The sequence below is a fragment of the Pyrgilauda ruficollis genome, unplaced genomic scaffold (genome assembly GCF_017590135.1).
Source record: "Pyrgilauda ruficollis isolate IOZ18807 unplaced genomic scaffold, ASM1759013v1 scaffold5, whole genome shotgun sequence".
In the NCBI taxonomy this organism is placed as follows: domain Eukaryota; kingdom Metazoa; phylum Chordata; class Aves; order Passeriformes; family Passeridae; genus Pyrgilauda; species Pyrgilauda ruficollis.
The window spans coordinates 15,008,796-15,027,254 of NW_024526599.1; the positions used below are offsets into that span (position 1 = coordinate 15,008,796).

The following is an 18,459-nucleotide window of genomic DNA, read 5'->3' on the forward strand; positions in this document are numbered from 1 at the left end:
GCAGTTTGTTGAGACAAAATTTTGCCAAATCTGCATTCAGGGTGAGTAGGATCTCTTGCCTTCCTGGCTTCCTGCTGAAATGACCCTTCATTGACAGGTGCTTTCAGTAGACCAAGGAGGGAATGTGTTGCTGATTTATAGGAAGAGCAGACAGTAATTTTGTAGCCTGTGTGCTGTGACCAGGGGTGGAGTATAGATACAGGCTGTTGTCCTGGGCAGGGAATCAGCACATGGAAAAGCACTGTCAGAGGCCAAACATCTCTGTTAGCAGTAGTGTGTGAAAGGAGCATGTACATCTGTGGAAGAACTGAGTGCCAGATCTCTGAGACTTCTAAATAAATCTTCTGCTTTCCTGAGATCTCCTTAGAAATTACAGCTTTCAGGAAGAAAGTGATTACAGGATGGCTCAGCTAGAAGAATAGGAACAGGGAGAAAGAAATAGGAAGTCAGGGAGAATGAGGATAAGTATTAAGGATCTTGGGATGAGTAAAAGAAGAAAGATACCATATAGTGGTGGAGGGGAAAAAGGGGAAATTTTTGATTATTCAGTAGTTATTTCCATGCTGCAATGATGACTACTCTATAAAAGGCTAGCTTTTAAAGCATTTATGTTTTTGAGCACATTGTAGGGTTTTGATCAATGTGGATTCATCAAGGAAGGAACTAATCAGTGATCTAAAAGTACTTAAATATTTGTCTTTTTTATCTTTTTTTAAAAAGTGTTTTCAGGCTCTTCATCAAGCACAAAGTATGACCCTGACATTCTGAAGGCTGAAATCTCCACTACAAGATTAAGGGTGAGAGTCCTTATGTTCCTTTGGATTCTGTATGCCAAGTTTATGATTATAGAATAAGCATAGCTTGAACTAGCAGATGTATCTTGTACCTTGGTACTGAAACCTCCTAATATTCTAATTAGATACCATTCAGAGGTTTAAAATTAATTTTTAAAGCTGTCTCTGGTGCTTTCAGATAACACTTTTTTGGGAAACATTGACAGATATTCTAATTAGATGTAGGTTTAAATAAATACGATAATTATTTTCAATTTTATGCCTTTGTTTTCTAAAGGAAGAGTAAAAATAGAAAAGTAGTAGGTTAAAGGTGAGCTGCTGCTAGATGACTGTTTTTACACAATCTTTCTTCTGTGAGAAATGCATCATTAGCTGGTTGAACTGCCTCAGAAATTTGTTGGTTTGAAAAATTCTTTTCAATAATGGTGTGAAACCCCTCTGTTATGTCAAAATGGAACAGTTCAGATCAAGAATGAAAGTCAGTGTTTGGATTTTGAAATTGTTAATGAACACAAATCCATGATTTGGTCAGCTGTGTTCAGTACAGTCAGTAACAAACTCCATATAAAGAACTTTCATTCACAGGTTAGTCCCTAGTGAATTTATCTTGAATAGGGAAGAAATGGTGTGGAAGACATTTAAAATATCTATAGGGATTTCATTTATTTCAGCTGTGGCATATAATGCTTTATGCATAGCCTAAACTTTGTGTAGTTAATACTGAAAAAAATTACACCAAAGCCTGCATGTTAAGAAGATAGCTCCTTACAGCACAGTTCTTCCATGCGGGCTGAAATGCAGACTCCATGGGAGCAGAAGCAGCGCAAGACAGCATTTACTCAGCTCTTCTTTTGCCCTCTCCTGGTTTGGGCACAGAGCAGCACTCACAGAAGCCTCAGAGAATAACATCCTCCTTTACCTGCATTAAGAGTTGTGATTAGGAATCTAAACAATTTATGTTTGAAAGGAACTGTGGAATAGCTCATTAAACTTTTAAAACCCAGTATAAATCAGTGATGGAGTGCATTCTAAAACTCATGTTTGGATGTTGCCCTTCTGACTACACCTGTTTATCCTTACCAATCTCAATTTGTAGTCCTTTATCCATTAAAGAAAAGGGATGGTGATCAGTAAGAGAACTTATTCAAATGCTGGAGGTAAGAAGGAAAATTTTGTAAGCTTAGTAGGGGGAATCAAAGGCAGTAAGGATCTTTTCAGGAACAAGAAAGAAGAAACAAGGCAATAGCTTCATTCCAAAATGAGTGGAGCAGTAACAGATGTTTCCTTTGGCAAGGCAGTCACCAGTATATTTAGGAAATGGACAGTGTTGTTGAAGAACTAAACATGACAAAATTTAAATATAGTCATCTACTTGTCAAGAGGGGAAAATTCAGGCATGGTCCTGTGCTCACTTTTTGCCATTAGCATTGACTGCAGATCTACAAATTGCTCACCAAGGTGAGAGTCAGATATGTTTATCACTCTTTAGAGGCGCTTTCCTCTCTTCATTGTTTCTTGGAGCCAAGCAGCCTAATATCCTGCTGGTTCCTGATTTATTGGCATTGCATAGTTCTCATATGTGCCTAAAATAGGTGACCTGAATCTTGTCTGCAGAGTTTAGAAAGGTGCAGTCCAAGAGTATCTGTATCAGCATAATGTGTGTGGTCACCCAAAGCCACTGGATATGAAAATTGAGATAAGAAAATGTGGAACCCTGTGATGCTAGGGCTGGAAAGTGGTTGTCATGGAAGATGGCAAGAGAGGTATGGCTGTTACCACAGTTTACCCTTATTTGAATGTTTGAGGATGCTTGCTAATATGCCAGCTTCGGGCATTTCGCCGTATATGCATGCATGGACTTAATGAGAAACAAAGTCATTAGTAATCTGCCAGCCAGCTACTTAGATTTTGCACTTGGTTAGATCAGTTGTACTAAACCTATTTCTCTGTCTGAGTGTATCTGAGGCTTACTGGTATCATCAGGTTAGCGGTGGCTGGAGGGGGAAACAGCATTCGATGAAGTTCTGAATTGGCCTTTGGCCTTTTCCTTGTTAGCTGTGTGTAATAGACATGTGTGGAGCCTTCTGGATACATGAACTGCCTGTTGTGCAACAGGTCATGGAGAAAATATGACCAAAATCAGACACCTATTAAATTAAATAAGAAGGAGAAAAAATACTTTTCTCACCAGACTAAAACTGAGGGATCACTTCTTGCAGTAGACTTTTTGAGTGGTGCTATTTGGGGTCCTAATTAGCAATCAGCAAGATAACTCAAACAGCACAAAGCAAATATGATCACGGTAAGTTTTATGCACATGCAGCAAGTGAGTAGGAAATGCACCTTTATAAAATAACAAGGGGTGGAGGGGCTGGGGAAGATGGCCATGTTGTTCCATTAGGACTTGAGTGCTGGGAATAGAAAGGGGTTAGCACAGGAGCCTGCTTGAAGATGTGGTTAGGAGTGCAAAAGAGAGACCTGTCAGGTGACTGAAGATGATGTACAGAAGCAGTAGGAAAGGGGTGAATGTTAGAACAAGTGAAGAGTTGTGAAAAAGCAGGAATTACATGAAAGTTTTGAAGGAGAAGACAAGGAGCCTAAGAATAGTTTAATGCAGGGATGATGCAGTAAACACAGAGGCTATATTATGATGTAGGTCACATCTTTCTAGGATAATGCACCCAACTCACATTTCTTGATAATGAAATGATGATGAAGTACAGCAGAGGACACTCAGAAGATGATCTTGAGGAAAAATGTAAGAGTTTATGAGAGATGCAATCCTCTGAGTTGAAATCAAGTATGCCTTCTGTTATTAATATAAATACATGTTTCTGATTTTGAAAGGGAAAGGTTTAGCTATTCTGTATTTTTCAGAAAAATTCACACTTGTTTCATATTTTACACATCACTTTAGCTGGAACACAGAGGTGATATCTGTTCATTTTCCTTAACCTTGATCAGAACACTTGAGAAATTATTCTTGGAGTTTTCATACTAGTCAAGGAGAAAATAGCTGAAGAGCATTGAATGTATACTTGGAGAAATTTATCATGCTAACTATTCAGTGTGGTCAAAATAAAAACAGTTTTCTGTCAAGTAAAGCAACTAGTGATGATAGTATGATAGTTTCCAAAAGCCTGAACATAACCCCTCATCCAGAGAACAGATTTTGGTTTGAAGAAAATGGAGATTAAAAGCATTTTATTTTTGTCACAGAAAATATATTAGCCAGAAACTGCAAGCTGGAATGTCTAAGTATCATTCACAACCCCCTACAAAGACTGAGTAAATCACTAGTTATTTTAGAAATGTAAAGCATTTTAAGTCTTTCAGAGAGCTGCAGCGGCTGCTGATGCTGAGCACTTAGTTACCTGGCATGCTGGGAATCATACTTTTTTTTTATTCTTTTAAATTATTTTTATTTGAAGAATATCAGCAATTAGGAAGTCTAAGGGGGTATGGATACAAAATATCTTGAAGGCATGTTTTGAAATTAATTTCAGTTAAAGTGGTGTACATTTATATTAGTATAATAAATTTTTCAGGAGTTGAATATCTGAGTAGCTTATAAAAACCAGCAAGAATTTTAAAGAGGTAGGTGACAGCAGTGGACTTTAGCTTTTCCTGTTTTCACCTTAATGATTGGAAAATTAGAAAGCCTAACAATATCTGGCTAGTATGTAGAGTGCAAACTAGCCAGCTGTAGGTGTATAAATACCAAAATCTTGGACTCCACACTTGAAGGAGGCATTTGTCTCTATGGGTATTTTGATGATTAATTTGTGTTTAAGTACATTCATTTTTAGGTGGTTCCTAAAACTTTGTTTCATACATTTGGGAAATATGACATTGAAAATTAAATGGAGGATTTTTCAATTTAATCTTGATTCATAAATATTTTGTAGTGTACTCATATCTGCTGACATCTCAAATAGCAACATTAAGGTTAAGAAGCAATTGACTGTGCAGATTTAGGGAGACTAGGGAATATTTTTCCAAAGACATTTTTATTAAATAGACACCTATATTTGTGATTCGCATGTCTTTCGTGATTGTTGTCTTTGGACTAAATAAGTGTGAATTATATATTTAGGGATCCAGTGGCTGTAAAGCTTTAAAAGAATGGATGGTTCCTAGGGAAAAAAAGAGTCCATTTTATCTTTTACAGTGCAACTGACTGAACAGCTTCCAGGAATTATAAAGTGAAAATATAATAAAACTAAAAGTAAACAGGCATGTCCCTGTAGGACAGCTGGAATGCATGCTTAACAAGTGAGAAGTAAATTACATGTTAAAGTTCTCTCAGGTTTAATAACACAGTGTGGTATCAATACAAATAAGGAATGTGATTTAATCTGCTTGTGTCCCTTTAATACTAAAGCATGTTGCCCATAGACATCAGGAAAAGATAAGATCCTTTTTTTTTTTAATGTGTGTCAGTAGAGCAATTTACTCTTCTTCTCTCATCTGATGTAGTGCATACTTTAATTGTTTAAAGCCATGTGTTACATCGTTTAACAAGAGGAATTTTCTGACTCTTGCTTTGATTTAACACACAAGGTTAAGAAGCTGAAGAGAGAACTCTCTCAGATGAAGCAAGAGCTGCTGTACAAGGAGCAGGGCTTTGAAACACTGCAACAGTGAGTAAATGAAAATAGTAGAAACTGACTTAATTCAGTCACCTGATTTCTTTTCTTTGGCATGGAATTGAATCTGTTTTATCTGAGAGAATTATTGTGGAGAAAAAAGAGACTCTAATAACTCCGTTACAAAATGGGAAATCTGTGGAAATGGCAGCTGTTTTGTGCAAGTGTTAACATAAGAAATTTGTCTCCCCTCTTTTTTTTTTTCCCCCACAGGGTAGCTTGTGTTGAAAAGAGGCAGAAAAAAGGGCAGTAGTCAGGGGACCCCAGGACAAAATTAGCTGCTCTGTGTGTCCAATTTAAATTTTTTTTTTTTAATTTTTGAAAAGGTACTTAGGTCTTTCTTTCCTCTTTCCCCACCTATGAGCTCAAAAGAAAGTGAAAGGTGCTGCTCTTGGAGGTACAAATGGTACACAACTCTGCAGGGTTGGAAATTAGTCACAATTTGAGGATTAGAGACCCACCTTTCTTTGTTCCAGTTGCTGGGATGTCTGGTGTCCAAAGGGCTGATGCTGAACCGGGTGAGCTTTCTGGGTATTTAACCAGTTAGATTACTAGGGAATTATTTTTTTTTTCAGTCTAAGAACTCCCTGCTACTCCTGCCTTACAACATTAGGACCTAAAATATTAAACATTACTGGAACTGTCACCATAAAGAACTTGCTGCACAGAAAACCTTGCTAACAAGTGTGTTTTCTTGAGTAAAGTGAAGAGGAATTTATTAATGCTTGCTGTTTTCCACATTGTGGTATGTACCCATACATTAAGGATACATTGCCACAGTAAAATGCTGAGCTGCTTGCCCTAGTACACTAGTTCCAGTAGCAGAAGCAATCCTCAGCACATTCGGAAGATGCCAGTTAAGTCTCTACCCTCCTTCATTTTGACTAAAACAGAAATGTAAGACTTGTCTCTTACTTAAATATATACAGAACAGCAAGGATAGTTGATTGAATTTAACCATGAATCAGATCTCATTTGTAGTAAAATTTAAAAGAAGAAAGACATATTGATTCTAAAGCTTAAGGTAATAAAAACTCATGCTGCTGTCCCAGGATTAAAGGTTAGCCAATCATGCTGGTTTTATTATATTAATTCAACAATGAAGTATTGTTTTAAAGCAGCTTGCTCACAAGCCATTTTGATAGGAATCCAAAGCATGTTTCAGAAACTGTCAACAGCATTCCACAGAAACACAATGGACGTTTGTTTTTAAAATTCAGTCAGCCACTTTCAAACAGTACTAATCCCATTAATTTAAAACAGGATGATGGAATATCTTATATATCAGAGATCCTTCTTGTCTATCTTAATTATATACAGAATAAAGCAGTAGCAATTTGAATGTGGCACGTCATCTTACTAGACAGCATGTGGTGTATTGCCCAAACGTTCACTCATGATCCCAATTGTTGGTGTATCCTGTATCTATTTGACCTTAGCAACCTGGTAAGTTACCAGAAATTGAGAGTTGTCAGACAGTAAGTGCTTGCCTATGAAAGAGTTTGAGGAACTTTCAAACTAAAATAAACATATCCTTGAATAGGAATGATTGCCAAGTCACAGAGGTAATTTCCTTACAAAAAGGCAGTTTAGTTTTCACAAAAACTGGAATGTAGAGAAAAGAGAACAGATATGCTCACAGCTTTACAGACTACTTTAGAACTTTGATATTTTTGTGGCCAAAACTTTAAGAAAAATAGAATACAGTTACAGGTGTTTTGTGCAAGTTGCTGTTCTTGCTGGGGACACTCATGATCACTTCTGGTTTGTTCACTCCTCACTGACAAGGCTGTTAACTTCCAGCAAAGATGATGGATGATGATAAAAACCAGAAAACCAGTTGTATTATACAAGAATTTATTCTTTACTAACTGCTGGATTTCTATCAAGATGGCTTTTGGTTGGTTTTAATTTTTGAAGCACAGCTGCAGTAATTTCCATGATGCTATGAAATACTCTGTTAAACCAGAGACCAGAGAAATGTGTTTACAAATGGTAGTTCTTGAAGGAAATGTGGAAATACTAAAATGAATCATCTTTTAAACTCCAAGTTTAGGGTAGCCTTTTATTATTTTCAGGTTACAGTTTCTGAAATCATTGGTAGTTCAGGAATTTAATGAATTGTCCAATCTATGACATATGGTATTAATTATCCAGAGATTTTGTGAATAAAGAGAGCCTGGTGACTGGCTGAGCAGAACAGCTGTTCCAGACAGCTAATGCCCAGGATTAGGGTGAACTAGAGGGAAGCTGAGACAAGAATGGTGCTGGTTATGTTTCTGCTCAGAAAGGCTGATTAGTACCAAGAAGCCCGCCTGTCTGCCTGTGTCCCATTGTGGGTTTGGGTGGAAGGATTTGGTGGAAGAATTTATTTACTTGAAATAAATTCTGCTCTGCAAGGAGCACAAACAGTTATTAGTATGAAAGGTGCATCCAAAAGCTGCCTTATGCTGCAGAGAGTTATGGTGGGAATAGGAATTTGACAGTATTGTCAGCAATAACTCTGTGTTCCTTGAGGTTTTTGCCAAGGATTAAATTGTATTTGAATGGAGATTTCAATGTCATTTTTCCTTTCCATGTCTGTTGAAAGAAACGGTGTCTCACCTCCTTCTCTTCTGTTCTCTAACTCTGCTTCTGCCTGAAGTAGAACAGCAGAGACATTAGTATGATTTTCTCTATCTGCTATTAATATTCTCTCTTTCCACAGAATTGACCAAAAAATGTCTGGAGGCCAGAGCGGGTATGAGCTGTGTGAGGCCAAAGCCATCCTGAAGGAGCTGAAGTCCATCCGAAAGGCGATCACTTCAGGCGAGAGAGAAAAACAGGATTTAATGAAGGTATTTTGGTTGGGTAATGGAAGTTTTGTGTGGATTTGTTTTAACATGACTCACTTCCCTGATGATAAATACTTCATATTTTATACTTTTAAGAGGTTCTCAAAACTCTTTGGGCCAAACTAGTACTAAATTAATTTTCAGATGCAGAAACTGAAGCCTGTGACATTCTTACTTCAAAAAGCTGCTCTGTGTCAGAGAATATAGATTTTATTGGAACTTGAATGTAAGGTACCATGCATATGTTACCTCTAAAGCAGAATTTAGAATATTAAATGGACAAAATTGATATATTCTGGGATGCCTGACCATTTTGTAAATCAGTGAAAGTTTTCCTTATCTAAATTGTCCTGTTTCCATTTTTGAAAGCAGATTTCCTTTTTTTTTTTTTGTTTTTTTTTTTTTTTCCCAGCAAAATTCATAATTGGTTGACAAATTAAAAAACACAAACAAAGTCCCAAAACAGACATAAACCTAAATGAGTACCTTTTACATTTTCACAGGTGTTGATCACCCTTAGTGTCACCTGTGAATGGCTTGATTAAAAGAATGGGTTGCTTAATATGAAATGAACCCAGAATTTTTATCATGCAGTCTTTTATGTAAATATCTTTTGAAGATAAACTGGTATAAACATGGTAAAGTGCAAAGGAACTTTAATGCCACTTCCTTCTCTAATTCCTTGACAGAGTCTTGCAAAGCTGAGGGAAAAATTCAATGCTGACCAAACCACTGAAACATCTGAGCCAGAGTTGAGTTCCAGCTCTGTAAACTCACAGCTGTGTTTTCCTAGACAAACTCTGGATACAGGGTCTCAAACTGACATTTCTGGTGAGGTGAGCTTTTTTCTATTTTGTCCAGTGTAAAGAGAAATTTAAGAAGAAATCTACTGTTAATGGAATTGGAATCAAATGGCTGTTCGCTGCTGCAGATACCATATATATGTATCCTTGGTTCACAGAATTACTTAGAATCACTCACACTAGAATTACTTTTCTGATTTTTTGCCCGTGAATTTTAAATCAAGATTCAGATGAACTTTATACATTTGTCATGAAGCATTTATGAAAATCTGATTTAGTCAAATAGTTCCAGTACAGTGAAAATCAGGAGAAGTGGATAGTATTTTTTATCTGTCTATAGAATATGTTTCACATTACAGACCTATTAACTATGAAGATGATTTTTTTTTTTTTTTAAATTTTCAGGAAAAAAGATCTCAGAATTTAAATGCAGAATTGCATTTCACACAGCTGAAAATCTGTTCATGGAACTATTTGTTCAGTGATTTAATACAACCTTGTTTCACCGATATTATATTTTATATACACAGAAGGCTGTTTAATTTTGATACCTTCTTTGAAGTTCTGCAAGCTAAGTTCGTAAGAAAGAGAGTGTACAAGGTTTTCCAGACAAAGAGTTTTGTAACAAATTTATTAAAGTCTAACTTTGAAATGCACTGACATAGTTCTAAATTCTGAGTTCAACAGAATTCATAGTAGATGAGAATTTTCAGTGCAGTCGCTGCAAGAATTCTTTGAAAATGCTCTGGCTTTACTGTGATGGAATATTGACACTTGGTAGTACAGTAGCTAAAAATGTGTAAAGTGGCTCAGAAGAAAGCAGCACTGTTTTGTACAGCTGAGTAGATGAGAACTAGGCATTTAACAGCAAGCGTGGGCCTGGCTGCAGGGGCAGGGTGGTAGTTTTATTTTTCTTTAACTAGTACTTTTTCTAGCCTCTGCCGGGGTTTTGTTGGTTCGTTTAAAAGCTTTGCATGGTAACGAGGCTACTTTTTTTATTCGGTTGGTTTTGTTCCCTCAACAGATCGGAGCAAGAAGTAGATCGAATTTAGCAGAGAAGGTCAGACTCAGTCTGCAGTATGAAGAGGCCAAGCGAAGGTAACGGGGTCGGTGGGAGCGTGCGGCCGCAGCGCGGGGCCGGGACACTGCCGGTGCCCGAGACGCTGCCGGTGCCCGGGACGCTGCCGGTGCCCAGGATGGTGCCGGTGTCTGGGACGCTGCCGGTGCCCGGGACGGTGCCGGTGCCGCGGCTCCAAGGCCGGGCTCGCAGCGACATCCAGCGGGCGGCACCGCCGCGCTCCCTGCCGGGGACTGCAGCGCTCGGGAGCGCTCCGGCTGTTCCCTAGTGCTAAACTGGATGTGTTGTGAAACAAAATTAAAACACTGACAAATTACTGGCTGTTCCAGGATTAAGGGAATAGAGTGAGCTGGCTTTCTGAGGAGAGCAGTCGCCAGGTTATTTATGTCCATTATATCCTTCTTCAGGATCATAATTTCACTTTACTATACCACTGAAGGCTCATCAGTTTTAGAGTTGCTTCAGACTTCCAGTACAGATTTAGTAGGCTTAATTATTTCTTTTTTCCCTTGGGACTTTAGATAATTTAAAAACTTGCTATCACTATGGGTTGGCTTTTTTCTCATTAGTTTAACTTGAGGAGAAAAGAAGTCAGGAACTGCTCCGCTGATGAATGTGGAATGCCTTTCAAATAAAGTTCTGTGGTGCTTGCCCGTGCAAGTGGTGCCATCTTGATAAATTGCCACAGCACTGAAAAATGGGCATCAGAAAGCAGAACATTCAGGGTTCGAATGACATCTTCTGGTGCACCAGAAGTGCTGCATAACACTGGGTCAGGATTTACTGTTGGGATAGTACTCTTGTGTGATATTATTTTCTAATACTTGTCAGCAAATTATTTGTCAGCTATTCAGAAGCCTTATTGCTTTTGTTGTGGAGGTTCTTTGTAATTTAAGGGAAATAGGAATCTCAGCAGTAATCCACACCCAAAATTTTGGGGTTTTTTTTTACTATGAAGAACTAAACAAAGCAACAAAGTAAAGCAATAACGTTTTTCCCCAGATGAAAACTGTGCCTAGAATGCCATTTAATCTGAGATTTAAATATTATTTCAGTTGGAAAACTGTGGCATGATCATTTAAAAAACTACAAAAATAAATTTGCAACTTAGCAGTACCAAATAATGGCTTCGTTGTTTTTAGGTTTTAAAGGCAGGAGTCTGCCTGACTGTTTCTTGCCTAATTTCAAAAGTACACTTCCTCCTACAGGGTAGTAGCTACTATCCTTACCAGTAACAACAGTAATCCTTTATATGCTCATCATGGATCATAAAACCTCGTTGTATAATCAACGCATTCATCAAAGAACACCAAGGCTATTGTGTTTGTTCGGTATTGAACATGTATGATTTTGGCTCAGAATCATCATGTACATAATGGTAATTGTCAGGTGGTCACTTAGATGGAGATAGGTGGCTTTGTTTCTCAGGCATAATTGATCCAAAACCTGATCACCCTCTGTTTTGGTTATGTTTTGATATCAAGAAGTCCCAGCATTGCATTTTATCTTTCTTTTGTAGGAGCAAAAAACTTCCTTGAAGTAGGTCAGTTTGCCACATCTATCTTGGGGCATGGGGAAAAGAGAAAAAAAAGGAGAAACAGTGCGGTGCTCAGAGTATGGAGTACTGCAGCACAGGATCTTTCTTTCTCACAAATTACTTAGCCAAGAACATGGGTTGAAATTTCAATGTATGTAACTTGGAATAATGAAGATACGCAGCAGTTTGTACATGAAGTTCAGTACCTAATTATACCCCTCCCCCAAGTATTGTGGCCAGTGTAAGCATCACTGTAATTTAATAAGTGTTGACCATCTCCTCTGAAATACTAGATGTGAAAATTCTCAATTATTTTGTGGTAAAATAGCTAAGATGAAGAGAGGATCTTGTAAAGAGGATCTTGTAAGTGAACATCTCTACTTGAAAATTACCAGATAATTTTGTGCATTGCAGATTTGACGTTGCTTAGCCATCAGAATGTCTTGAAGAGGTGGAGTGTTCATAACTATGCTGAATTCAGTTGCAGTTGTTATTCAAAAGGATCTGACACAGCATGCTGATAATCCTACCCTGATGTAGTGAAGATCTGGCTAATATTCCTGTCTGGCCTGTTGTGTCATCTGACCCTTAAGGGGAAAGGAGCACTCAAGATTCATAGATGCCCATGGTCAAAAAGGAATGACAAAAGTCAAAGAGTCAGCAAAAACTTATGAAATTGTATTAGTAAATTATACACATGGCCTGGAAATTGGGATGTCAGTCCCTGACCTCCTAGTATAAACAAGTGGTGATGGATTTTGAATAGGGGGTAGGATGATATTGAAAAGGGAGAGGAAATAAGAAACAGAGCAAGGAAACAAACAAACATCACCGGCCCTGGTCCCAGCATTAATCCATCTGATGGGGTGTCCAAGGTCCTGGGGTGCCTCTGGGGGTACCTGTTTGTAGCCAAGCTGTCCCTGCCCTGGAGTTACAGGTCTCACTTTCTATGCAAATTAGCTGTCATGAGCAGTCTGTTCTTCCAGACCTTTCTGGAAATGGGTTGAGGGCTCCAGGAGCTTTGGTGGTCTTGATGCCCCCCACTACTGCAATGGGAAGAGCAGTGGCACGAACTCAAACTGTTGAGTTCATCTCTTTTCTCTTTAGGTAGCTACTGTTGTATTGCCTTTTTCTTTAATTGCATAGGAGAGCAATACTTTTGTCTTAAGATTTGCTGAAGTGAGCACCCTGCTGTGGTGCACATTCTTTCACCATGGCCATGTCTGTTTCTGAGGAGCTGTCAGCCTCCCACAGTGTAGGAGAAATCCATCATACTCTTGAATGAGTAAAGCATGGTGCCACTGCTACATTACCAGACAGATTGCTTTCAATAAAGCTTTTAATAACATTGGGACTTCTACTTGAACTGGAATAGGATCAACTAATTTTTAATATGCATGTTGCTGCTGGTCTCTGTATGTGACCTGATTCTCTAGCATAGTCTGTGTTCTTGTGAAACAAAACCAAAAGTAGGGCCGTTAGTATAAAATGTTGTTATATCCTGATATGTTTCAAAATATTCGATCACTTCTCTCTTTCCTGGGCTTTGTGTGCTGTGCTGGACTCAATTAAATCTCCTTTGTTTTATTTTAGCATGGCTAATTTGAAGATTGAACTCTCTAAGCTAGACAGTGAAGCCTGGCCTGGAGCACTGGATGTGGAAAAGGAAAAACTGATGTTAATCAATGAAAAAGAAGAGCTTTTAAAGGAGCTTCAGTTTATTATACCACGCAAACGTACTCCAGACGAGCTAGAGCAGCTAGAAGCAGAAAGGAAGAGGCTTGAGGAAGAGCTGGTGTCTGTGAAAAGCACACCCAGTCAAGCACTTGCTGAAAGGTAAGTGGTTGCCTTTTGCTAATATTATATGCTGCTTTCTGCAATCTAACCTTTGTACTCATTGCAGAACCTGAACTATGCCTTGATGGGCTGTTTTCCTTCAGTGACTCTTCTATGTAGGTCTTAATTAAATTTGTTATTAGCCCAATGGGCAGAAAAACAAAGAAGTGTTCAGTACTGTGAGAGAATGTGAACACCCTGTATCTGCTCTGCAGTATCAGTTGCTCTACATTTGTTACCAGCATGAAAATGCCTGTGACAGATGTTAAATAACTGAGGAATGTCAACACACCAGCGGGAAGGCAATACATCATTCACTCATTTCTGATAATAGCTGTAAACTGTTTGAACTCAGGTTACAAAGATTATCTTGATTGTTACAACATCTGAAGCCTTTCATTGTGAGTTTTATTACACACAAAAATGCAACCAAAAAGGGAGAAAACCCCAAAAAGTTCAGATGAGAAGGATAATTGCTGGAAAACTTTCTGAACTTGCTGCTACCTAACTAGTAAGGGGAGCTACTCTCACAATAAATTGTTTTTAGTCACATTCACATTTTGCAGAAAATCAAAGCTGACTGTCACAGATAGACTTTTCATCAGGTCTAAGTGGAAATAAATTTAGGGGCACCTCTAGCCCACATAAAATGCAATAAACACAAAATGTCATTGTGTGTATCAGTGTAGTATGCCTTACTGAACAGCATTGTGCGGCTTTCTTACTTCCCTCTACTAGGAAACACCTTCAGTGTGCTGTATTGCCAAATTCCTGTTTTAGGATTAGAAGCTGCATCCTAAATTGTAGCTGAGTAACAAGAAAGTTTTTTGCTTGCGAAGTACAAATGTGTGTGTTACATAAGATTTTTAAAGCATTTGTACCATTTATAATAGTTTGAACTGCACTATATTAATAATCCAAATGTGTTTTAGAAGAGGGGAGCTATATTTTCGCAGGAGAATACCTGCGAATAAGGTAGGTTGAATCTAAGATTTTGATAATATGCTGTTGTATAGCTAAATCTTGACTCGAGCTATAAATAGGTAGCTGGTGTCTGAATCTTGTGGTTAGGATTTGCTTTAGTGCCAGAGTAAGTTCTGCACCTGTTTTCCCATACATGTCAGGTGCCCGACTTGGAGTACCAAGGGCAAGTAAAATTGTCCTCCCATGTCAAGAAGAAATGAATTTTCCATGTGTATTGACAGAATGAGTTGTTAGAGCTTCCTTTTCCCCCCTCTCTTTTCCTCAAACTTTTTTCCTTTGATTTTTGATCCTGAAAATATGGAGTGTTTGGGCTTTATGTCCTGAAGTTAATGTATGGTATGTTGTGCACTGCTGGTTGAAGTAGCACTTATAGTGGCTTCTGGGTTGTTTTTTTGTTATTCCAGTGAATCTCCAGTGAATTTCTAGCTTCAACTGTTTATATTAAAACTGTCTCCTTTGACTTCAGAGCACAAAAATTCTTTCACACGAGGCTATTTTGAGGATTATTTCTGGTTTGTCTACTATAAACAAAATCTTTTTCAGAAGGATTCAGATTATGAAACTTTCTGAAATGTTAATTTTAAAAGAATACATTTAATTGTACCAGATTAATCAGCAGGATTTTGTTTCTTGGAGTTGAGGGAGACTCTCCCCTCCCTTATCAGTGGAGGAGCCATGCCATCTTCAAAATCTTGCACTATTGTTGCATTACCATTTTCTTCTATGAGGTTTCATGAATGCCTTCAGTTTGCTGTGTTTTCACAGGTAATGAAGCAGCAGCATAAGAAGCTGTGGATTGTACCAGAGCTTAATGCAATGAGGGTTCTTTCATTTGGTTTAGTGGTTTGGATTTTTTCATTTCTAAAGGGAAAAGAAACAGGAGACGTGCTCTGACTTAAAACAAAAACATTATAGCATAGCCCTGGGTTATTTTGGAGCAGGATGCCGAAGTTGCCACTAGTAGATGTACGTGGATTCAATTTACAGAAGGAGGGTGTAGATCATAACATATCAACTTCAAAAAGGCAGAGACAGGGCATACTCTGGCTGCTTTAAGAAGCCTTAAAGCAATTGTGTAGGAATAACTGAATTGTGGAACTGTTGAGAATTACTTGCTACTTTCTTGCCTCTGAGTTCCATTATAGCTTTAGTCCTTGGCAGTATTTCCCAAGTAAACACAGCCATTTGAACAGATCCATGATTTAAGTACTTGATTGTGCTGTTGCCTACAAAATGGGCACCTGCTCTTGTGCCTGTCACAAACATGTCCACCTAAGTTTGCATTGAAAGGTTAGGTATGTGCACTTTAAATTTTATGTATTTTCTTTAAAGATTCTCTGCCCCTCTCAGTGATGTTACAATCTAAGATCAAAAGAGAATGTCTCACTAACACAGAAGTCCCTCCTGCAAGGAGGAATAGGTTAATTTAAATAGAAGTGGTGCAAACAGGAGAGACCGAGACAGGCCCGTGTCAGAACAGAAAACACAGTGGTTGTTTAGGTGTTTACACAGCGGTTTTTGGATATTATAGTTCCTGCTGGTGCTATAAAGAGGGAAGGTTCATTGTCTGACAGTTTTGGAGGTGGGGTTGTTGGGTTTCTTTTCCCTTTAGCTGGATGTAGAATGAAAACAACTTTCTCTGAATCTCCATTTGTTGTGAGATATAAAATTACTTCCTGCATTTCCTCAAACTTCCACAAGTGATTCATCACTTGGCTTGTGTTTGTGATTCGTGACTAGCATCTTTCTGACATTAGCCTGCAAGTGTTAACAATTGTATTTAATTACTAGTAGATCAAATTACTTCCAGGAAAGAAATTCTTTTCAGCTGCTAAATTATAAGGGATAAATTATGTTTATCAACCTCCTTAAGACAGTAACAGAAAACAAACTGTTAATTGTGCTTTTGAGGCAAAAACCAATGAAACCTTTTAGTTCAGTAGTACAAATTCAGTTGCTATTCAGTCTCTCTTGAGGTGGTTGTAGGTGTGTCTTTTGAGGACTTCAGTCAGAGAAATTCCTAAGCTTTTTTTTTTTTTTTTGTCTTCTACCATTAGTAGTTGAACACAGAGCAATTTTTATGCCTCTTCCTTGAGAAAAAAAATCACAGTTCACTACTGAAAAGCCACAAAAGAGCTAGTGAAGAGCAGTCTTGATTGGGAAAAGCAGGATAGATTAGGCTTTAAAATAAGACAGAAAAATAAAATCGATGAATAGGAAAATTATTGGAAAGAGTGATACAATAGATGAACATAATTCTTGGTTTGGAAACCTGTGTGTATGTCTTTCTGAGCGAAGAATGAAATACTGTGTATGCTTTTAACAGCCTTAGCAGGTATTGGCAGACGAACACGTCACTGCAGTGTGAGAGCACGTGTGGCATGGGCAGTGGAGTGGAAGTCACACCCTGGCTGACCTCGGGGTAACTTATTCACCTTTGCATAACCCAGATTTGCTCACTGAATAAGCATGGGTGTAAGCAAGTGCTTTTCATGCTTTGCTGAATCAGGGACTTAATGTCTTTTTGCTGGTATCTGATGTTCAAAGAGAGTGAATTCTGAGCAGTCTTGAGTATCTAATTCAGTTAATTCACTTTGTGTAAGAAAGCAATGGTTGATCTTTCTTGTTTCTCAGATTAGTTGCTGGAGAACTTGCGATGTATCAGTTGACTGAGCAAGGCCTAGAGGAGAATACAGTAATCCACAACTACAGGAGGATTTTAGCTGAATCCACTGAAAGAAAGCAATTTATTTAGTGTAAATGGAGTGATAAAAGGGAATTAAAAGAAGGGGGGAAAATGTCTCTAAAGGTTAGTGAATCATTTCTCCTAGCCAAGAGGAATAGGAGAGTTCCCCATTTTGTGGCTTTAGAGCTGTTCTAGATAACAAAGCAGGAGGCAATAAATCCTGCTTTCTCATAAAGGTGAACTTGATGATGAGCATTGCAATGCTGTGTGGCTCTGAGGTGCTGACAAAGCTGCTGGGAATGTAGAAATCTTTACCAAGGACTCCTAAATATGGTCTGTAATCTCAGAACCTTTCACTGAATGCTGCTTTGATTTGCTGTGCTTTGTCCCTATATACAGATTCTGAAATTAAAGGGAGTGCTTTGATCTTAAATTTCAAATTATCAAAACTAATAGTGGTATTACTTATTACTGGTATTGGTGTTCTTTTGTTTTTCCTAGTTTTGTTGGTTGGGGGTTTTTTTTTTTGTTTTTTTTTTTTTTTTGGGGTTTTTTTTGTTTGTTTGGTGTTTTTTTTTTTGTTTTTTGTTTTTTGTTTTGTTTTGTTTGGTTTTTTTCCCCTGGAACTATATTAAGTGAGGAGGGAGTCTTCAGTATGGCTTTTAAAAACTGTATGAGTGCAGATCTTATTATCCTGAAGTTTCAGCTATTTTCCCAGTGCTCATTTGTTACTCTTTTATTGGGTGCATGTTCCCCTTGGTACAGTGTGAATGTCCCAACCCTGTGCTTGCTTGTACACTCAGCAGGTTTGTTACAGTGCTTGGTATTCTGCAGGTAAAGTCACACTGCTGAAGCAGTTGGGGTTTTATGATCAGACCGAGAGCTAACACAGTATTTTGGATTTTAGTCGCTGGCAACCTGATAAAAAAATGAGGGATCTTCACTTTGTTTCTTTTTTATCTATAAAATTTTCTAGCCTATTCTGTAATGCTTTCCTGAACTAATATGTACATATTTTTGCAGATTAAAATTGGAGGAGAGAAGAAAAGTGTTGGTACAGAAACTTGAAGAAACTACAAAGTTAACTACTTATTTGCATTCACAACTTAGGAGGTGAGACTGTACTGCATGATGTGAAACCTGCTTTGTAGTAGACTGGATGTCCCAACTTCATTCTTAGGTTTATCTCTTAGCTGGAAGCTCAGCAAAATATATTAAAGTAAGAAAATGCAAATGTAATAGCTTCAAGCATTTAGTC

At 38.0% G+C, this 18,459-nt stretch overlaps 1 protein-coding gene across 1 annotated transcript in view; it reads left to right on the plus strand.

The window, feature by feature from the left end:
• Positions 1–18,459, plus strand: part of WWC2 (WW and C2 domain containing 2) — a 95,551-nt gene that overhangs the window by 47,877 nt on the left and 29,215 nt on the right. Inside the window, exons 4-10 of the mRNA XM_041479987.1 lie at positions 721–797; positions 5,358–5,437; positions 8,151–8,280; positions 8,967–9,113; positions 10,105–10,178; positions 13,289–13,531; positions 18,225–18,314. Of these exons, the coding sequence (XP_041335921.1) occupies positions 721–797; positions 5,358–5,437; positions 8,151–8,280; positions 8,967–9,113; positions 10,105–10,178; positions 13,289–13,531; positions 18,225–18,314 (841 nt within the window). The remainder of the gene's footprint in view (positions 1–720; positions 798–5,357; positions 5,438–8,150; positions 8,281–8,966; positions 9,114–10,104; positions 10,179–13,288; positions 13,532–18,224; positions 18,315–18,459) is intronic.